Here is a 16530-nt window from a genome sequence, read left to right on the forward strand (position 1 = left end):
TACCCTAGTGCCATACACCGGGGTGACGTTATTAGAACGGGAATAAATATTCTCACACCCGTAACCAGTGTCCTGGAGTCATTATCATCCACTCACAAACCCGGTTACATACGTAAAAAGGGATATATTTGCCTTCTGGATATATATGGGAAAAGAGCCAAGAGATGGATGCTACTGTAAGTTTGTCCCTTGTCAATCAAACACCTGGTAGATTTGATTTGTTTATTGTTGTGTAACGCTGCACTGAGCATTTTGTCCAACTATATAATGGGGCTCTGTAAATAATCGAATCGGGATCAGACAATCCGGTGATCAACAGCATGAACATCATTAGGGATACGATGACATTAGTCAGCCAAGTCATCGAGACTTACGAGAAGCATGGGTTGCTGAAGACTTCTAACCCAGATTTTCATGGGTATTTGGCCTGAAGAGCCACGACGTATATTCGGGGTATGATTCAAACGAAGTTGATGGTTTCAAGCACAGTGAATTGACGATGGTCCTTGTCATGTGATAAAGGTCATGACGGAATCAATGTGAAAAAACTCCATACACGGAGCGGAAAATATACAGGTATAATGGATTAATGCTGCGGTATTTGCCATGTGTCACATTTCGACATATTCAATACTTTTTCTACGCGGGGTGATTCATGGTTGCTCGGAAATTTACTCGGTCACGAATGTCAGGGAATAATACGCGTGGGTCACGAATGTCAGGGAATAATACGCGTGGGTCACGGATGTCAGGGAATAACACGTGTGGGTCACGAATGTCAGGGAATAACACGTGTGGGTCACGTATGTCAGGGAATAACACGTGTGGGTCACGTATGTCAGGGAATAATACGTGTGGGTCACGAATGTCAGGGAATAACACGTGTGGGTCACGAATGTCAGGCAATAACACGCGTGGGTCACGAATGTCAGGGAATAATACGCGTGGGTCACGAATGTCAGGGAATAACACGTGTGGGTCACGAATGTCAGGGAATAATACGCGTGGGTCACGAATGTCAGGGAATTAGACGCGTGGGTCACGAATGTCAGGGAATTAGACGCGTGGGTCACGAATGTCAGGGAATAACACGTGTGGGTCACGAATGTCAGGGAATAACACGTGTGGGTCACGAATGTCAGGGAATAATACGCGTGGGTCACGGATGTCAGGGAATAACACGTGTGGGTCACGAATGTCAGGGAACAACACGTGTGGGTCACGAATGTCAGGGAATAACACGTGTGGGTCACGAATGTCAGGGAATAATACGCGTGGGTCACGAATGTCAGGGAATAACACGTGTGGGTCACGAATGTCAGGGAATAATACGTGTGGGTCACGAATGTCAGGCAATAACACGTGTGGGTCACGAATGTCAGGCAATAACATGTGTGGGTCACGAATGTCAGGGAATAATACGCGTGGGTCACGAATGTCAGGGAATAACACGTGTGGGTCACGAATGTCAGGGAATAACACGTGTGGGTCACGAATGTCAGAGAATTAGACGTGTGGGTCACGAATGTCAGGGAATTAGACGCGTGGGTCACGAATGTCAGGGAATAATACGCGTGGGTCACGAATGTCAGGGAATAACACGTGTGGGTCACGAATGTCAGGGAATAACACGTGTGGGTCACGAATGTCAGGGAATAATACGCGTGGGTCACGAATGTCAGGGAATAACACGTGTGGGTCACGAATGGTAATTTGGAGAATGATTGCGCACTGTGGTTAATGCGTTTCGTCGTTTAATGTTTTTCTACATAATATCACTTTTCATGGGGTCATGGATCGTGTGGCAGGTGAGATCTCCCTGTTAGCAAGCATGTTTTAATGTCCAATAAAAGGAAGAGTTTTCGAGGGGGGCGTCATCTTAGTTACCCCAAATCGCTTCGGTTTTCCATCTGCAAAGTTAGTTTCAAACTTATGTTCAGTCAAACGTTTAGCCGGTCACTGATAACGGGGAAAATACAATTATCATAACAATAGTTTATGATTTGTGAGTAATCAGAGATGAAGAAGAACGCTGAAAGCCAATTCAACAGAAGACATTTGCTGACTTACGGTGCAATCTGTGTCCATTACAAGTGGGGTAGTAGGGTTCTACGCAGTTTTTAGAGGCGGTGAACACCAAAATGGCCTTCACACATGAGGGGAATCCAACCAGGGTCGTCAACATGACTTGCGGACTCTTTAACCTTAAGAATACTCGGTCGCCCCCTCAATACTAACACAGGGAAAAACACGAAACGACGCGCAGATGAGGGCATACTTTAGCAGCAACAAGGAACGCAAATCATTTAAAACATTTTTGTATTAGCCACATTATGAGGTCATGTTATAGTAAATATATATGATGAACAGATACTTCTTAAAAAATAACATAGAATAAAAATTAATAAAAATACAACGTCTCTATATCATCACTAACCAAAGAACATGATTGTTTCCCAGAACGTTTTTTGTGTCACTGAGTATTTTCACAATTATTTTTCAGGTTATGTACCTGATGCTAATGAGTGTTAATCACACAAAACACGTTCAAAGTATTTCTAGTCTAGCAAAGGTATTAAGGCATTACTAACGGCAACAAGAGAACTGAGTGAGAGTTGGCACCTGGGCATAGTACCAATATTCCAGCAATATCACGGCTGGGGGACACTAGAAATGGGCCTCACACAATGTACTAATGGAGGGAATCGAACCCAGGTCTTCGGTGTGAAGAGCTTTAACCCATGGGCTACCTGACCGCACCAGCAGTGGGGAAGCCATGTGATTGGTTGAATGTTAGCAGATGACGCAGCACTCCTGCTCGTTCCCTGCTGGTCTTGGACGGGCATCTGTCTGTAAATCCACAGTAATTACTCCCGGGGAAAGTGTGTACCTGTCAAAATAAGAAATCATGATAGCTGAAAATTTAAGTTTTCATAATAATTTCTCTGCAACCAGCCGGTTCAACTTCAGTTTATTATAAACATCAAATATACAGATATAAGTCAGTTACATGTCAATTCTACTTTATCTTAAACCTGAGAGATTTAATTTAAAAAAATATTTGATGTGCTCTTAATCTTTCTAGGAGTATATATTTGAACGACAACAGTGATTACAACATTCACAGAATATTAGCAGAATGGGTGTATTTAGAACTGACGTGTATTTATGCTTCATGAGATAGCCAATGACCGCGGGGCGTATCTTAGCAACGCCATCAGTGCTGTGGAGACCCTTCCCGGTGATTATTGTCAGTTGGTGTCTGGCTGACAGGTCGCCTGAAAACATGAAGCAGTAGTCATTACAGAGTTGTGTCCCTTTGATATTGAATTTCACAACGCCATTCACAACTTAAGACCTATCGCTGTGTGGCGCTGTGTGGAACTTGTTCAGTGGCTATATATACAAAATACAAATATAGTGGATTATCAGGCTCGTTGATTTGGTAGACACGTCATCGTATCCTATTTGAGTAGATCGATCGCCATGATGTTGATCACTGGATTGCCTGGTCCAGACTCGATCATTTACAGACTGCCGCCATACAGCTGGAAAATCATTGTGTGCAGCATAAAACTAAACTCATTCACTGAACTTCCCAACTTCTAAAATGCATGAGAGCATGTTTACTCACCGTACCTTGTCTATGCTGATTAAGCACATCTCGCACACAATCAATAGCCTCATCCACATAGAACCCGTGCAGATCGACCTCTCCCTGGTTGATCGACTCTTGTCTGAAACAAATAATTCTTTTGAAGCAATATGTCAAGTGATTTCCATTAAGGCCATTGAAACCAACGCCATATAATCTGCAACAAATGCCTACATTTGAATACTGCATCTGTAGAAACTCATTGTCTTCCATCATGAAATTAAAGTGAGTGAGTGGGTTTAGTTTCAGGCTGCACTCAGCAATATTCCACCTATGTGTTGGGGATCTTAGTACGGCCGACACTATCCAGTGATCAACAGCATGAGCATCGATCTATGCAATGGGTATACGATGACATGTGACAAGCAAGTGAGCCTGACCACCAGATCCCGTTAGTTACAGTCTTTTACGACAAGTACGGCTTATCAACATCATCATTAGCACTTTCACTTTCAGAGTAAAATTTGATAAGATAATGTAGACCCACAAGTGATAAAACTACCAATCATCTGATGATATTATCTGAATCCACCAATGTTAAGACTGCCAATCACGACGATATAATCTGGATCTACAAGTGATTATTCTACCAATCATCTGATAATATAATCTAGGTCCATCAGTGATTAAACTTACAATCACATAAAAACATAATCTGGATCCACAAGTGATTAAACTACCAATCATATGAAAATATGACAATCTGGATCCACAGAGCTAAAACAACCCATACAGATAATGATAATCTGGTTCTGTCACAGACAATACTAGTCAATATCGTTACTGTTGTTGGATCAGAAGGTCCACGGCTTCCCTGTTGGCATCCTCCATATCCTTCTTATTGGCATGAGCCTGAAAGAAGAAAACGGGTGATTGAGCTGTGTTGTATGCTCCTTTGGATGGGATATAATGGTAGTTTCATCACTGTCACCCCCAAGCTGCATCAACACAGACAACTGTTTCTGTGAAATACAGGATCGTGTTGTCTCACAAAGGATCCAGGAGGGAATCTTTAATTCGACCTAACTATGAATTAAACCTGGCCTTGCAAAGGGACGCAACTCTACAAGTACACAGATGTGACTGGAACCTGACAACGACTGGATATGCTTTATGAGCGTTTGGTATATCTTTATGTTCTTTTGTACATCATTTGTCTCACCAAATAGTGGCTGTATGTAACAATGAATTTTTGAAAAAAACATATTTGTAGTTTAACCTTTCTTGAAGAACCTGAAAACGGCAGACAGTACATTGTTGCAGGAGCGACATCGGTTAACATTTCACTATACATTATGGTACTAAACCCTCCTGCTACTGCTACTACTACTGCTGCTGCTACTACGTGTCTTTGTATCCCAGTTGTGTAGACCGATGCTCATGCCAGACTCAATTATTATCAGACTACTGCCATATTGCTCATATTGCGGAGTCTGGTGGGCTACTACTAGTACCAAAACTATCATTAGTAGATACTACTACTACTACTGCTGCTGCTGCTGCTGCTGCTGCTGCTGCTGCTTCTACTACTGCTTCTACTACAACTACTACTGCAACAAATACTGATACTACTACTTCTACTACTACTACTACTACTACAGCTACTACTTCTACTACTACCACAACGGTCACTTCAACGACTATTACTACTAATACTGCTGCTAGTAAAAAACAACTACTACTGCTGCTTCTACTACTGCTGTTGTTTCTACTTCTTCTACAACGACTTCTACTACTACTACTACTTCTACAACGACTTCTACTACTAATACTACTTCTACAACGACTACTAATACTACTTCTACAACGACTTCTACTACTAATACTACTTCTACAACGACTACTAATACTACTTCTACAACGACTACTAATACTACTTCTACAACGACTACTAATACTACTTCTACAACGACTTCTACTACTAATACTACTTCTACAACGACTACTAATACTACTTCTACAACGACTTCTATTACTAATACTACTTCTACAACGACTACTAATACTACTTCTACAACGACTTCTACTACTAATACTACTTCTTCAACGACTTCTACTACTAATACTACTTCTACAACGACTACTAATACTACTTCTACAACGACTTCTACTACTAATACTACTTCTACAACGACTTCTACTACTAATACTCCTTCTACAACGACTACTAATACTACGTCTACAACGACTTCTACTACTAATACTACTTCTACAACGACTTCTACTACTAATACTCCTTCTACAACGACTACTAATACTACTTCTACAACGACTTCTACTACTAATACTACTTCTAAGACTTCTACTACTAATACTACTTCTACAACGACTACTAATACTACTTCTAAGACTTCTACTACTAATACTACTTCTACAACGACTACTAATACTACTTCTACAACGACTACTAATACTACTTCTACAACGACTTCTACTACTAATACTCCTTCTACAACGACTTCTAATACTACTTCTACAACGACTTCTACTACTAATACTACTTCTACAACGACTTCTACTACTAATACTCCTTCTACAACGACTACTAATACTACTTCTACAACGACTACTAATACTACGTCTACAACGACTTCTACTACTAATACTACTTCTACAACGACTACTAATACTACTTCTACAACGACTACTAATACTACTTCTACAACGACTTCTACTACTAATACTCCTTCTACAACGACTTCTAATACTACTTCTACAACGACTTCTACTACTAATACTACTTCTACAACGACTTCTACTACTAATACTCCTTCTACAACGACTACTAATACTCCTTCTACAACGACTACTAATACTACGTCTACAACGACTTCTACTACTAATACTACTTCTACAACGACTACTAATACTACTTCTACAACGACTTCTACTACTAATACTACTTCTACAACGACTACTAATACTACTTCTACAACGACTACTAATACTAATACTACTTCTACAACGACTACTAATACTACTTCTACAACTACTAATACTACTTCTACAACGACTTCTACTACTCATACTACTTCTACAACGACTTCTACTACTAATACTACTTCTACAACTACTAATACTACTTCTACAACGACAACGCCTGAACGTACCAATTCTGCTATCGTCAAAGGTTTCTGACAAGTGACGTTTTTCCTAACATCGGGGTGAGAGAAAGTGTGGTGGTTTATGTCAGGAAAATGTGGACGTCATGTGCTCTGTGTCTCCTTTTAATTAATTCAGTACATCACTTCATTTCACCTGCTGTGACAATGTGTGAGCGGCTGCCTTGTATCCGGTTTCGTAGGCTTCTTTAGCACGCCCGGACAGATCACGATATTGCTGACGATGGTCATTGGCTTTCGCCCGTAGCCTTTCAATATGCTGCAAGAAAAATAGCAGAGGTAGTCACAATTTCACAGTTTTCATTGCTTTGAAATGAAGTATTATTCAGTATTATTTACTAAACATAATTAGTAAAAGTAAGCATCGTACTGTTAAATACCTACCGCGTTTGTTGAAGGACTTGGGTCTGAACTACAACAAAACAAAAGAAATACGTCTATGGGTAATAAGACGGATGTATGTTTCATATACAGAATGGATTGAAGATCAAAGTGCTCAAGAAATAGCAAAGTTTACATCATTTCCAAAGTGCATGAGCGTGCAAATTAAATATTCTATTGAAAGAAATGTTCTGGTTTTGTTCTTGAGCTCTGTCGGGCCATATTACGACAGTCTGATAAATGCCATGAGTTGACATCATCATCACCATCATCATTAACAACAAAAACAACATTGTTATCAACTACAACAACATTATAACGTACAGTCATGTCCATCTCCATCACAAGTTTAAAAAAGAAATATTGATAATTCAAAATGTTGTGAAATTAGGACGATTCTAAGCTCAGTCTCAGTAAACTTATCCTCAGTACTTTTCGTTACACTCCACTACTGAGTCTAACAGAACCTTTATGGGAGGTCCCGTCCGGTAACCTTTGAGACTGACCAATCAGAACACAGCTTACCAAGTCGCGAAAGTGCATATTCGCCCATGCCTTTTGAACTTTTTATCTCGAAAAGGTTCGTACCCGACCGATTCCGAATCCTATTTAGCGAACGTGCGATTCCGGGTGATGCACACGGCGTACCTACAACTATGACAACGGTGAGTAAACAGTTGCCGAAAATAGTGTTTTTGGCAATATTCAAGGATGTTATCTTGCGGAAATATTAGCTAATAGTAACCATGTCAACAGAAACCCCAAACCGTACATACTGCAGGTCAAATAACTGTTTTATATTCGGATTTTTGTTTTTGGAGAGATCTGTGTCAGTGACGTGAATATTTTGAACGAATCGTCTACATTCGTAACTACTCGTGTCATTCCGGCAAGCCGGATGTAGCTCGATGTAGGTCACGCAAAGAGGCGAGTATTTACGAATGGAATCATCTATATACACGACGCCGTGTATATTCTGGTACAATATACACGACTGGATAATTTCCACCCCTGCTTTGCAAGACGCGCTGTGATTGGTAGATTCCTTTAAACTGGTTACAGGCCCTTGTACCGCCGGACGACTAGCGTTACAGTAGGCGTCATCCGGACCTTTTAAGGGTTATTTTAAGGCACAGACTTCCCCGTATTTTCCCACAAGTTATGAATCGCTGTCACTGACAGTTGCTAGCGGAATGCTCATATTGTGCTAATATTCTCTGAGAATAGTTTGCAAAATCAGTTCCGCGAATACAAATTTAACTTACCTTCAATATTTATAATTTTTGTGGTTTTTTTTCAATATTCTCGTTCTGTATGTATTTGGTATAGCAATGATAAATGGGTTCGAAGGACATGTCCATTCACAGTCTACAAAGGCCTGTTACCTTTAATATATGGCATCGTTACTTCTATTTTCTTAAGTGCATAATGATCACAATCAGTCTTGACAAAGCTTTTTTGTTGCGTTACTAAAATGACATAAATATACCTACTCTTGTGATGTGTTTTTTACGTGTGCTGTGTGTTACTTCGAAAATGGGAATAATTTTCTTTTGTATGAATCAATTTACAGTAAACCAATACAAAATTATTGATGAATAGAGAATCTCACCCAAGGGTCTACTGATACCAATTATATCAACAAAAGTTGATAAAGATACATATATTCGATGCTTGCAGGGGATATTTTTACTTTTATCAAACGTGTGTTGATAAAACTGATGTCACTAGACACGAGGGTGAGGTTCTATGTATCATTAAAAATAATTTCAATGAAAAATGTTCACATCTCAACACTGAACTACCACTATACTTGCAGTGCAGCGACATCACAGCACTGTGAAGTCATCAAGTTCATGACGTCATATCAATGTCCGGGCGTTGTACAAAATCTACTCCCATAACGATATCTCACAGGAGATGTCGTTTGATCTTACATATCTCGTCTGGAACACAGTTTTTGATTATATAGAAGATATTATATATGAGTGCCCATGTCATACAATGTCTACGACACGAGTGCCTAAATATTGATATTTCCTGGGCGAGAGCGAGGGATATACCGACATTTTGGAACGAGTGCCGTAAACATAGATGTCATGGGCACGAATATAATATTCTGTTTATTACCGAAGTCGTTCAATTGAGGAAAGTAAAACCAAATCTACTTTCAAACACGGATTGGCTACCCGCCGTCGTCGCAACAAAAGAACCGTGGCATCGTTGTTCACTACGTCATGTTACCATGACAAAGTGATATTTTGCTCTAGGGCATCGCATGAAAAATATGAACCTCGATATGTTTGCCCTCGAAGATAATAAAAATATATACTCTGTAACAGTATTATCGCCATGTTGACAGTACCTTGACACAACCTATTCTGGGCATTTCTCAAGCAATGAATGCTTTTCTTAAACATTCTGGGGTATTATTTACACCATTATTAAATATATGAATAACAGTAGCAGAAACAAATGGTACAAAGATTCGCTATTAAAGAAATCCATTTTCGTATTCGACAATGTGTTACGCTCTAATAAGCTGATAATGTGTTAAGAAATTACAAAATACTTCCACGTATATGTGGGCAGTGAGGTAGCCTAGTGGTTTAAGCGTTCGCTCGTCACGCTGAAGACCAGAGTTCGATTCCACACGTGGGTACAATGTCTGAAGCCCATTTCTGGTGTCCCCTGCCATGGTACCATAAGGTGGAAAATAACTAAAAGTGGTGTAAGGCCCTGCTTCCACAGTCACTCATCCACTCACTCACTCGAAGTATGTGTACATGTATACAAAATTTGAAACAAAAGAAACAATTACATGTACCTTTCTGCTGAATTCAACTTGCTGGTCCACAAATATCTCTCGAAACTGTCACCTTACCTTGTGCATTTTTATTTTCTTAAAGAAGATATTTGCAAATATATTTGGAAATATCCACGAGTAAATCCTTAGTCTTTTAATTTTCCTTGTTTCTAACGAATATATGCAGATGCCAATGTACATTACAAATTAATATAATGAGTGAGTGAGTTCAGGTTTACGCCGCTTTTAGCAATATTCCAGCAATGTCACGGTGAGGGACACCAGAAAATGGGCTTCACATATTGTACCCATGTAGGGAATCGAACCCGGGTCTTAGGCTTGACGAGCGAACGCTTCAACCACTAGGCTACCCCACCGCCCCTAATTTACATAGATAAACTAAAGGGTAAAAGAAACGTGCCCGAAGTAAAAATTGAAATTTGCTTATTTTGCCGGTTTAACGGAAAATCAATAGGAACACATCCCCCGAACACATGCCCACGTCACACCGAAAGGAAACTCACGTGGACCATGTTGTAAGCGTGAAAATCGCTTTTATTCATGTTTTTACATCCTTCTGCAGTAACATACCCGTATGAAGTTACAGTGTAAAAATGATGCTCGACTGTTCGAATTCTTCACTTGCCTACGTTGGACACAAATAAAATGCCTAGACTAACAGCAGAACAGAGAGAACGAGTTATTGGGATGCTGCAGCTGGGTGCATCGCACAGTCATGTAGCCAGAGTCATGGGTTGCTGCAAGAAAACGACCACTAGACTGATGACACGCTTCCGAACAACCGGTCGGACTGCAGACAGGCCGAGGACAGGAAGACCACCCGTCACCACCCCTCGGGAAGACAGCCATTTACGGGTGCTTCACTTGCGCAACAGATTCCTGACTGTGACGTCACCAGCAGCATCCAGCCTTGGCCATGCAATTCAATTCAGTACAAGGACTGTATCCAGACGACTCCACCGATTCGGTATCAGGGCCTACAGACCATTCCGTTAACGCTGCAACATCGACGTCGTCGACTGGATTGGGCAAGGGCAGTTCGACAGTGGCAGCAGCGGAACTGGCGCCGAGTCCTGTTTAGTGACGAGAGCCGTTTCCAGATGAACCAAACTGATGGTCGTGTTCGTGTACACAGACGTCAGAACGAACGTACCGCACATTGTTGCGTCCAGGAAGTCGGGCCGCTGGGCGGCGATAGTGTGATGGTGTGGGGTGGAATTTCTGGCGACGGAAAGACTGAGTTGGTAGTTATAGAGGGTGGTTACTGAGGATTTTGACACCCTGAGACACTCTGCTGGTACTGATGTGTATGTGCTGTTGTGATCGGCAACCGGACATTTTAACCTGTGGAAAACGTCATAAAAAGTCTACTTACAGCAGATTGTTTCAATTTTTACTGCAATGACAATCTATATAACATGTTCAAAACTTATATAAAACATTTCAACATTAAATGACATGTGTCTCTCTCATTTTATAATAAAAACATTATCGGGGACGTTTCTTTTGCCCGTCAGTTCATTAATGTAGCACACCATATATCCCAGTGAATTAAATATATGTTTTACAGTATGAGATTATCTGCTGCAGTTGGTAGCTGGAACAGTGCAAGGCATTCAGCTGTAGGTATTTAATATTCATACTATAAGGGTATCCCCTGCAGTAGATTTGAGGCACTAAGTGAGTGGGTTTCGGTTTACGCTGCACTCAGCAATATTCAAGCTATATGGCGGCTGTCTGCAAAGACATTGTCTAGACAAGACAGTCAAGTGATCAACATCATGACCACTAATCCACGCAACTGGGATACGATGACACGAGTCAACCAAGTCAGCGAATCGGACCATCCGATCACGTTTGTCGCCTCTAACGACAAGCATGGGCTACTGAAGATCAGTTCAGGTTTCTGCTACAGGTTAAAGGTGTCCGTTACCGGGGGCATTTGGTACAGTACATGGGTGTTCAAGTATGAATGTATCCGAAACGACAGTTTTCTGATACGGTACAATCCCTATTATAGTATCATCTACAGTACAAAACTGTTACAATGATAACCCCTTCAGAAGGAATCTGTTACTATAGAAAACAAGACCAATTCAAGTGCATCCATTACGGTTGACATCGGGTACAGTATATAACATCCAACTGAGTAGATATCGTTACACGGTTATTCACTACAGTTTAGTAGGTGCACATTACAGCGCCATGGTACATGGTATCATACTTTATACTGTATCTATACATGATATCCGGCGCAGTACAAGGGTATCTACTGAAGTAGGTTTCCGGTACAGCAAAAGGGTGTCCACTACAGTATGTATATGATACAATATAAGGGTATCTAACACAATGCAAGGGTTTTCTCTTCGAAAGGTATCTGGTACAGTACAAAGGTAGGCTTAGGTACAATACCAGTGTATGCCATGCAGAGGCATTTTGTACAGTACAAGGATGTCAACTATAGTAAACAACTGGCACTGAAACGATGTCCGCTAACACTATGTGTATAGGTATTAAGGGTATCCACCACAGCATTGGGTCTCCATGGCATAATTAGAAATCAGGGTGTCTAGTAAAGTGTATGGTTACTATTGGTTTTATCTCATCCTGAATTTAGCCCCAAAACATATTCCTGATATTGACATTTAATGTACTTCATGTGCTGTATCTCTGTTGATGCCATGAGCATGTCACCTGTAGGATATTTTATGTGTATGAGTCATTTCACATGGATGATATACCACCTGTATGAGCGTGATTCCACCTGTATCGGTGTTGTCACACCTGTATGAGTGTCATTCCACCTGTATAAGTGCTGTATCATTCCACCAGTATACGTGTTGTCACACCTGTATGATCTGTCATTCCACCTGTATGGGTGTTGTCACACCTGAATGACTTGTCCTTCCACCAGTGAGTATCATTCCACCTGCACGAGTGTCATTCCGCACGTGTGAGAATCACTCCACCTGTATACCTGTTGTCCCATCCGTATGACTTGTCATTCCACCTGTTTGGCCGTTGTCACACCTGTACTTCAATAGTGTATTCTTTTAAACTAGAATTATGTCATATTGCATCAGTGTATTGTGTAACATATGAGACCTTATTTGGAATAAACTATGTCAGAATGTTGTCATTGTAATCACTTCATTCTTTTCAGGGTTAATTAGAATATTCAAAAGTCGAATTATGCGAGTCCACCTTATGTGAGTGTCAGTGCGTTTAGAGACACTATAACGTGAATAATGAATAACAAGGAACCGTTTTCATAAAGAAATATCTTAAAATGTATTTCGGCATTTGCTGTGATTCACCTTTCACTTAAAGATCAACTATACGACGTACCGAGCAGCATAATTGTAACTCCTACCATAAGGAGGATAATCTACAACCATCTGTATATGGTGTCCCTGCTCCTACACACATGTACCCGCTGCGTTGAAGAGTTTATATCTGCTAATACCCACAGAGGTACCCGTTACGTTGAAGAGATTCTCCCCGAATACACACATAGGTACCCACTGTTTTGTACAGTTTATCTCCTAATACACTCATTGGTACTCACTGCCTTGTAGAGCTTATCTCCTAATACACTTATTGCTACTCACTGCATTGTAGAGCTTTATCGCCTGATACATATGGATGTATCCACTGCTTAGCACGGTTTTATCTCCTAACACACACATTTACCCGTTGTTTAGTTGAGTTTTATCTCCAAACACATTCAAAGGAAACTGCTGTCCTGTAGAATTCTAACACGAACGGTGCCCGTTGCTTTTTCAGAGTTGTTTCTCCTAACACGTGTATAGCAACTGTTTATTAAAGGGTCACGTGTTTTGACAATAAATACATACATTAAATATAAAACCCACCCGAACCTATGGCATATGAGACAATAAAATCACGGAGTACCATAAAACAAGAGAAAACAATTACACAGAAGTTATAACCACATTGACGCACGCATGCACACAATCATGCACTCCATCACCCATACTCTCTCACGCGTACTCTCTCTCAACTACACACTCTCACCTACACGCTCTCTCATCCATGCGCTCTCTCATCCACACGCTCTCTCACGCATACGCTCTCTCGATGACGCTCTCTCACATCCATCCTCTCTCTCACACATACGCTCTTCCACCTACATGCGCTTTCACAGTGCACTCTCCATTTTCACCAAAGCACTCTCTCATCGCCTACACGCTCTCTCACCAATACACTCACATACACATTTTTTTATCCATACGCTCTCTCACGCACACACTCTACTGACCCTCTTACCCATGCACTCTCTCCCCCACCCACGCACTCTCTCCCCCATACGCTCTCTCACCCAAACCCTCTCTAACCCATACATGCAATCAAGCATGTACACACATTACCAATAGGTAATCACGCACTCATACACAATCTTAGGCTTCGGCTATCGGTTTACTCCCATAAGAACATCATCACGGTGGTTTATTCCCTATCACATTATCATTAGTAAATTACTTACAGGTAGGTTCCACCTACCCCGTCGACGGCACAGTCAGAAGCCGACTTTAAACAGCCAAAATCGTCGTCAGGTAAGTCATTCACCTCTTCCGTATTGGAATTACAGTGTTGTTTACACGGGAATATTACTTTTCCTCTTATCAGTCTACTGATGGAGCAATAATCAGAAACATTACTGTACAATATTATATGAATAACATATTATCGAAGTTGACAAAAACTATGTATTTGTGACACATATGTAATCATTTCAAATAAAGTCGAGCATTTTGACAACCCCTTTGGGAAATCTGACCAAAAAGCTGGGGCGTTTTGTAACTGGAGCGATTTGACGGCCACCCAGTATATATACATACGATACACTAAAATTGTACACATTCCTCACACCAAGGATAGTCTAAATATATATTCTCCCTGTTGTCTCCCTGTTCACACTAACCGTTACCTTGTGGAGTTATATTTCTTAACACATGATAGAGATACCGCTGCTTTGTTGGGTTTCACCTCTTAATACACACATTGACACTCTGCATTGTAAAGTTTGATTTTCTAACGCATATACATCGAGGTAGCCACTGCTATCTCCAAACACATTCCTGGTTACCTGCTGCCCTGCAGAGCTTTGTAAAATACAACATTAAATATTTACGAGAAAAAAATATTGTATGAGCATGTACAAATATATTGAAAATAAAACTGGTACGCGCGCTGAATGAATTTAATTTGTGTTCTATTTTATTTGTAAATTCATAAATTCGCAGCATGAAATAGGTCTGTAAAATTACTTTCTTTATAATTCTGGCAACTGATATCCGATATTTATCGAGTGGCCATTTTGACCTGTTCTGTATAAACTGTAATGACTGCATTAGAGGGTAAGAAAATATATTACAAATATATCTACAAACAACATTTGAAGCATAACTTCATTTTTTAAACATACAAATTTTGAATCCACACTGGGTGTTGCGCAAAAAAGTTCTCTATTGTAAATTAATATGTCATTATGGAATTATTTTACCAGTTATAATTTCTCACGAATACATCCTAAGGTTAACATAAACTTAAATTAGTTTTCGTGTGAATGACAGCATTATATAAACAATAAAAGGGCCGTCGTGCATATAACAGACTTATGTGTACACGACATTGTCTTGTCGTGTGTATAAAAGCATTATATGCACGACGTCGTGTGTATAGCCACAGCCTATCTTGAAAGTCCCTCCGATCCCTAAATAGTAGCCGTTGTCTGATTGGTCAAATGTATTTAACCGTCTCGCGTTTGATTGGACGGTCATTGGTCGCTCAAAGGTTACCTGACGCCACCTCCTACTAGGTTTTGTTAGATTCAGTGGTGGAGTGTACGCATGCAGAAACTACAATTACACTACACTAGTCACTTGTGCCCGTGCAAACACAAAGTGATGAGAAAAGACATTTGTGACTTAATTGCTGGACAACAGCGAAAGGCCAAAACTCTGTCATTATGTCTGCGAAAATAAAACACAAATATACACACATCACATGATTAACGACTGTATACAAGTTTGACCTACATTTGGTACTGCGGGTATCTGTTGACCGTCAGAACTTGCTTTTCATTTCCTGTGTCATCACCCGACGCATCCCTCTGAAAGATAGACTTCACTATCCCCATGGCCTTTCAATCGCAGCCGTCTTCTTCAAACACGCCAGGACATTGACAGTGAAATCCGATCTCATTTGTTGAGGTTCCACTACACTATATCAATATCCTCAAACGGACAGAGGCCTGTGACAGCTGTGATTGGATGAAATAGTGTAAGATGTGCATGTGTTTTAAAAGCACATCCACCCCATTATTAAAACTGACCACAATTTTAAGTATTTAGTGCTGTCATTTTTATCACCATGGGTTATGCTTATGTGTGTACATATATTTTGAAGTAGGTGACATTCGGTGCTGAGCTGGGGGTTGATGTGTTCCGCTTCCTGTGCTTGGCAAATGTGCCGGACAAGTTGGCCACAACTTGTGTTTTATTGTAGCTTAGAGGCCAGAC

General features: G+C 40.5%; 1 protein-coding gene across 1 annotated transcript; it reads right to left on the minus strand.

Moving 5' to 3' along the window:
- Window positions 1–210: 210 nt before the first annotated feature.
- Window positions 211–16266, minus strand: LOC137274385 (uncharacterized). Its single transcript, XM_067807541.1, has 7 exons — window positions 16048–16266; window positions 7162–7189; window positions 6914–7036; window positions 4440–4507; window positions 3640–3737; window positions 3161–3278; window positions 211–2890 (listed from the first exon to the last, which is right to left on the minus strand). The coding sequence occupies exons 1-7, from the start codon at window positions 16146–16148 to the stop codon at window positions 2794–2796; spliced, it is 633 nt and encodes a 210-aa protein (XP_067663642.1). The 5' UTR covers window positions 16149–16266; the 3' UTR covers window positions 211–2793.
- Between the last annotated feature and the right edge of the window lie 264 nt (window positions 16267–16530).

Source organism: Haliotis asinina, chromosome 2 (genome assembly GCF_037392515.1).
Source record: "Haliotis asinina isolate JCU_RB_2024 chromosome 2, JCU_Hal_asi_v2, whole genome shotgun sequence".
NCBI classification, from domain to species: domain Eukaryota; kingdom Metazoa; phylum Mollusca; class Gastropoda; order Lepetellida; family Haliotidae; genus Haliotis; species Haliotis asinina.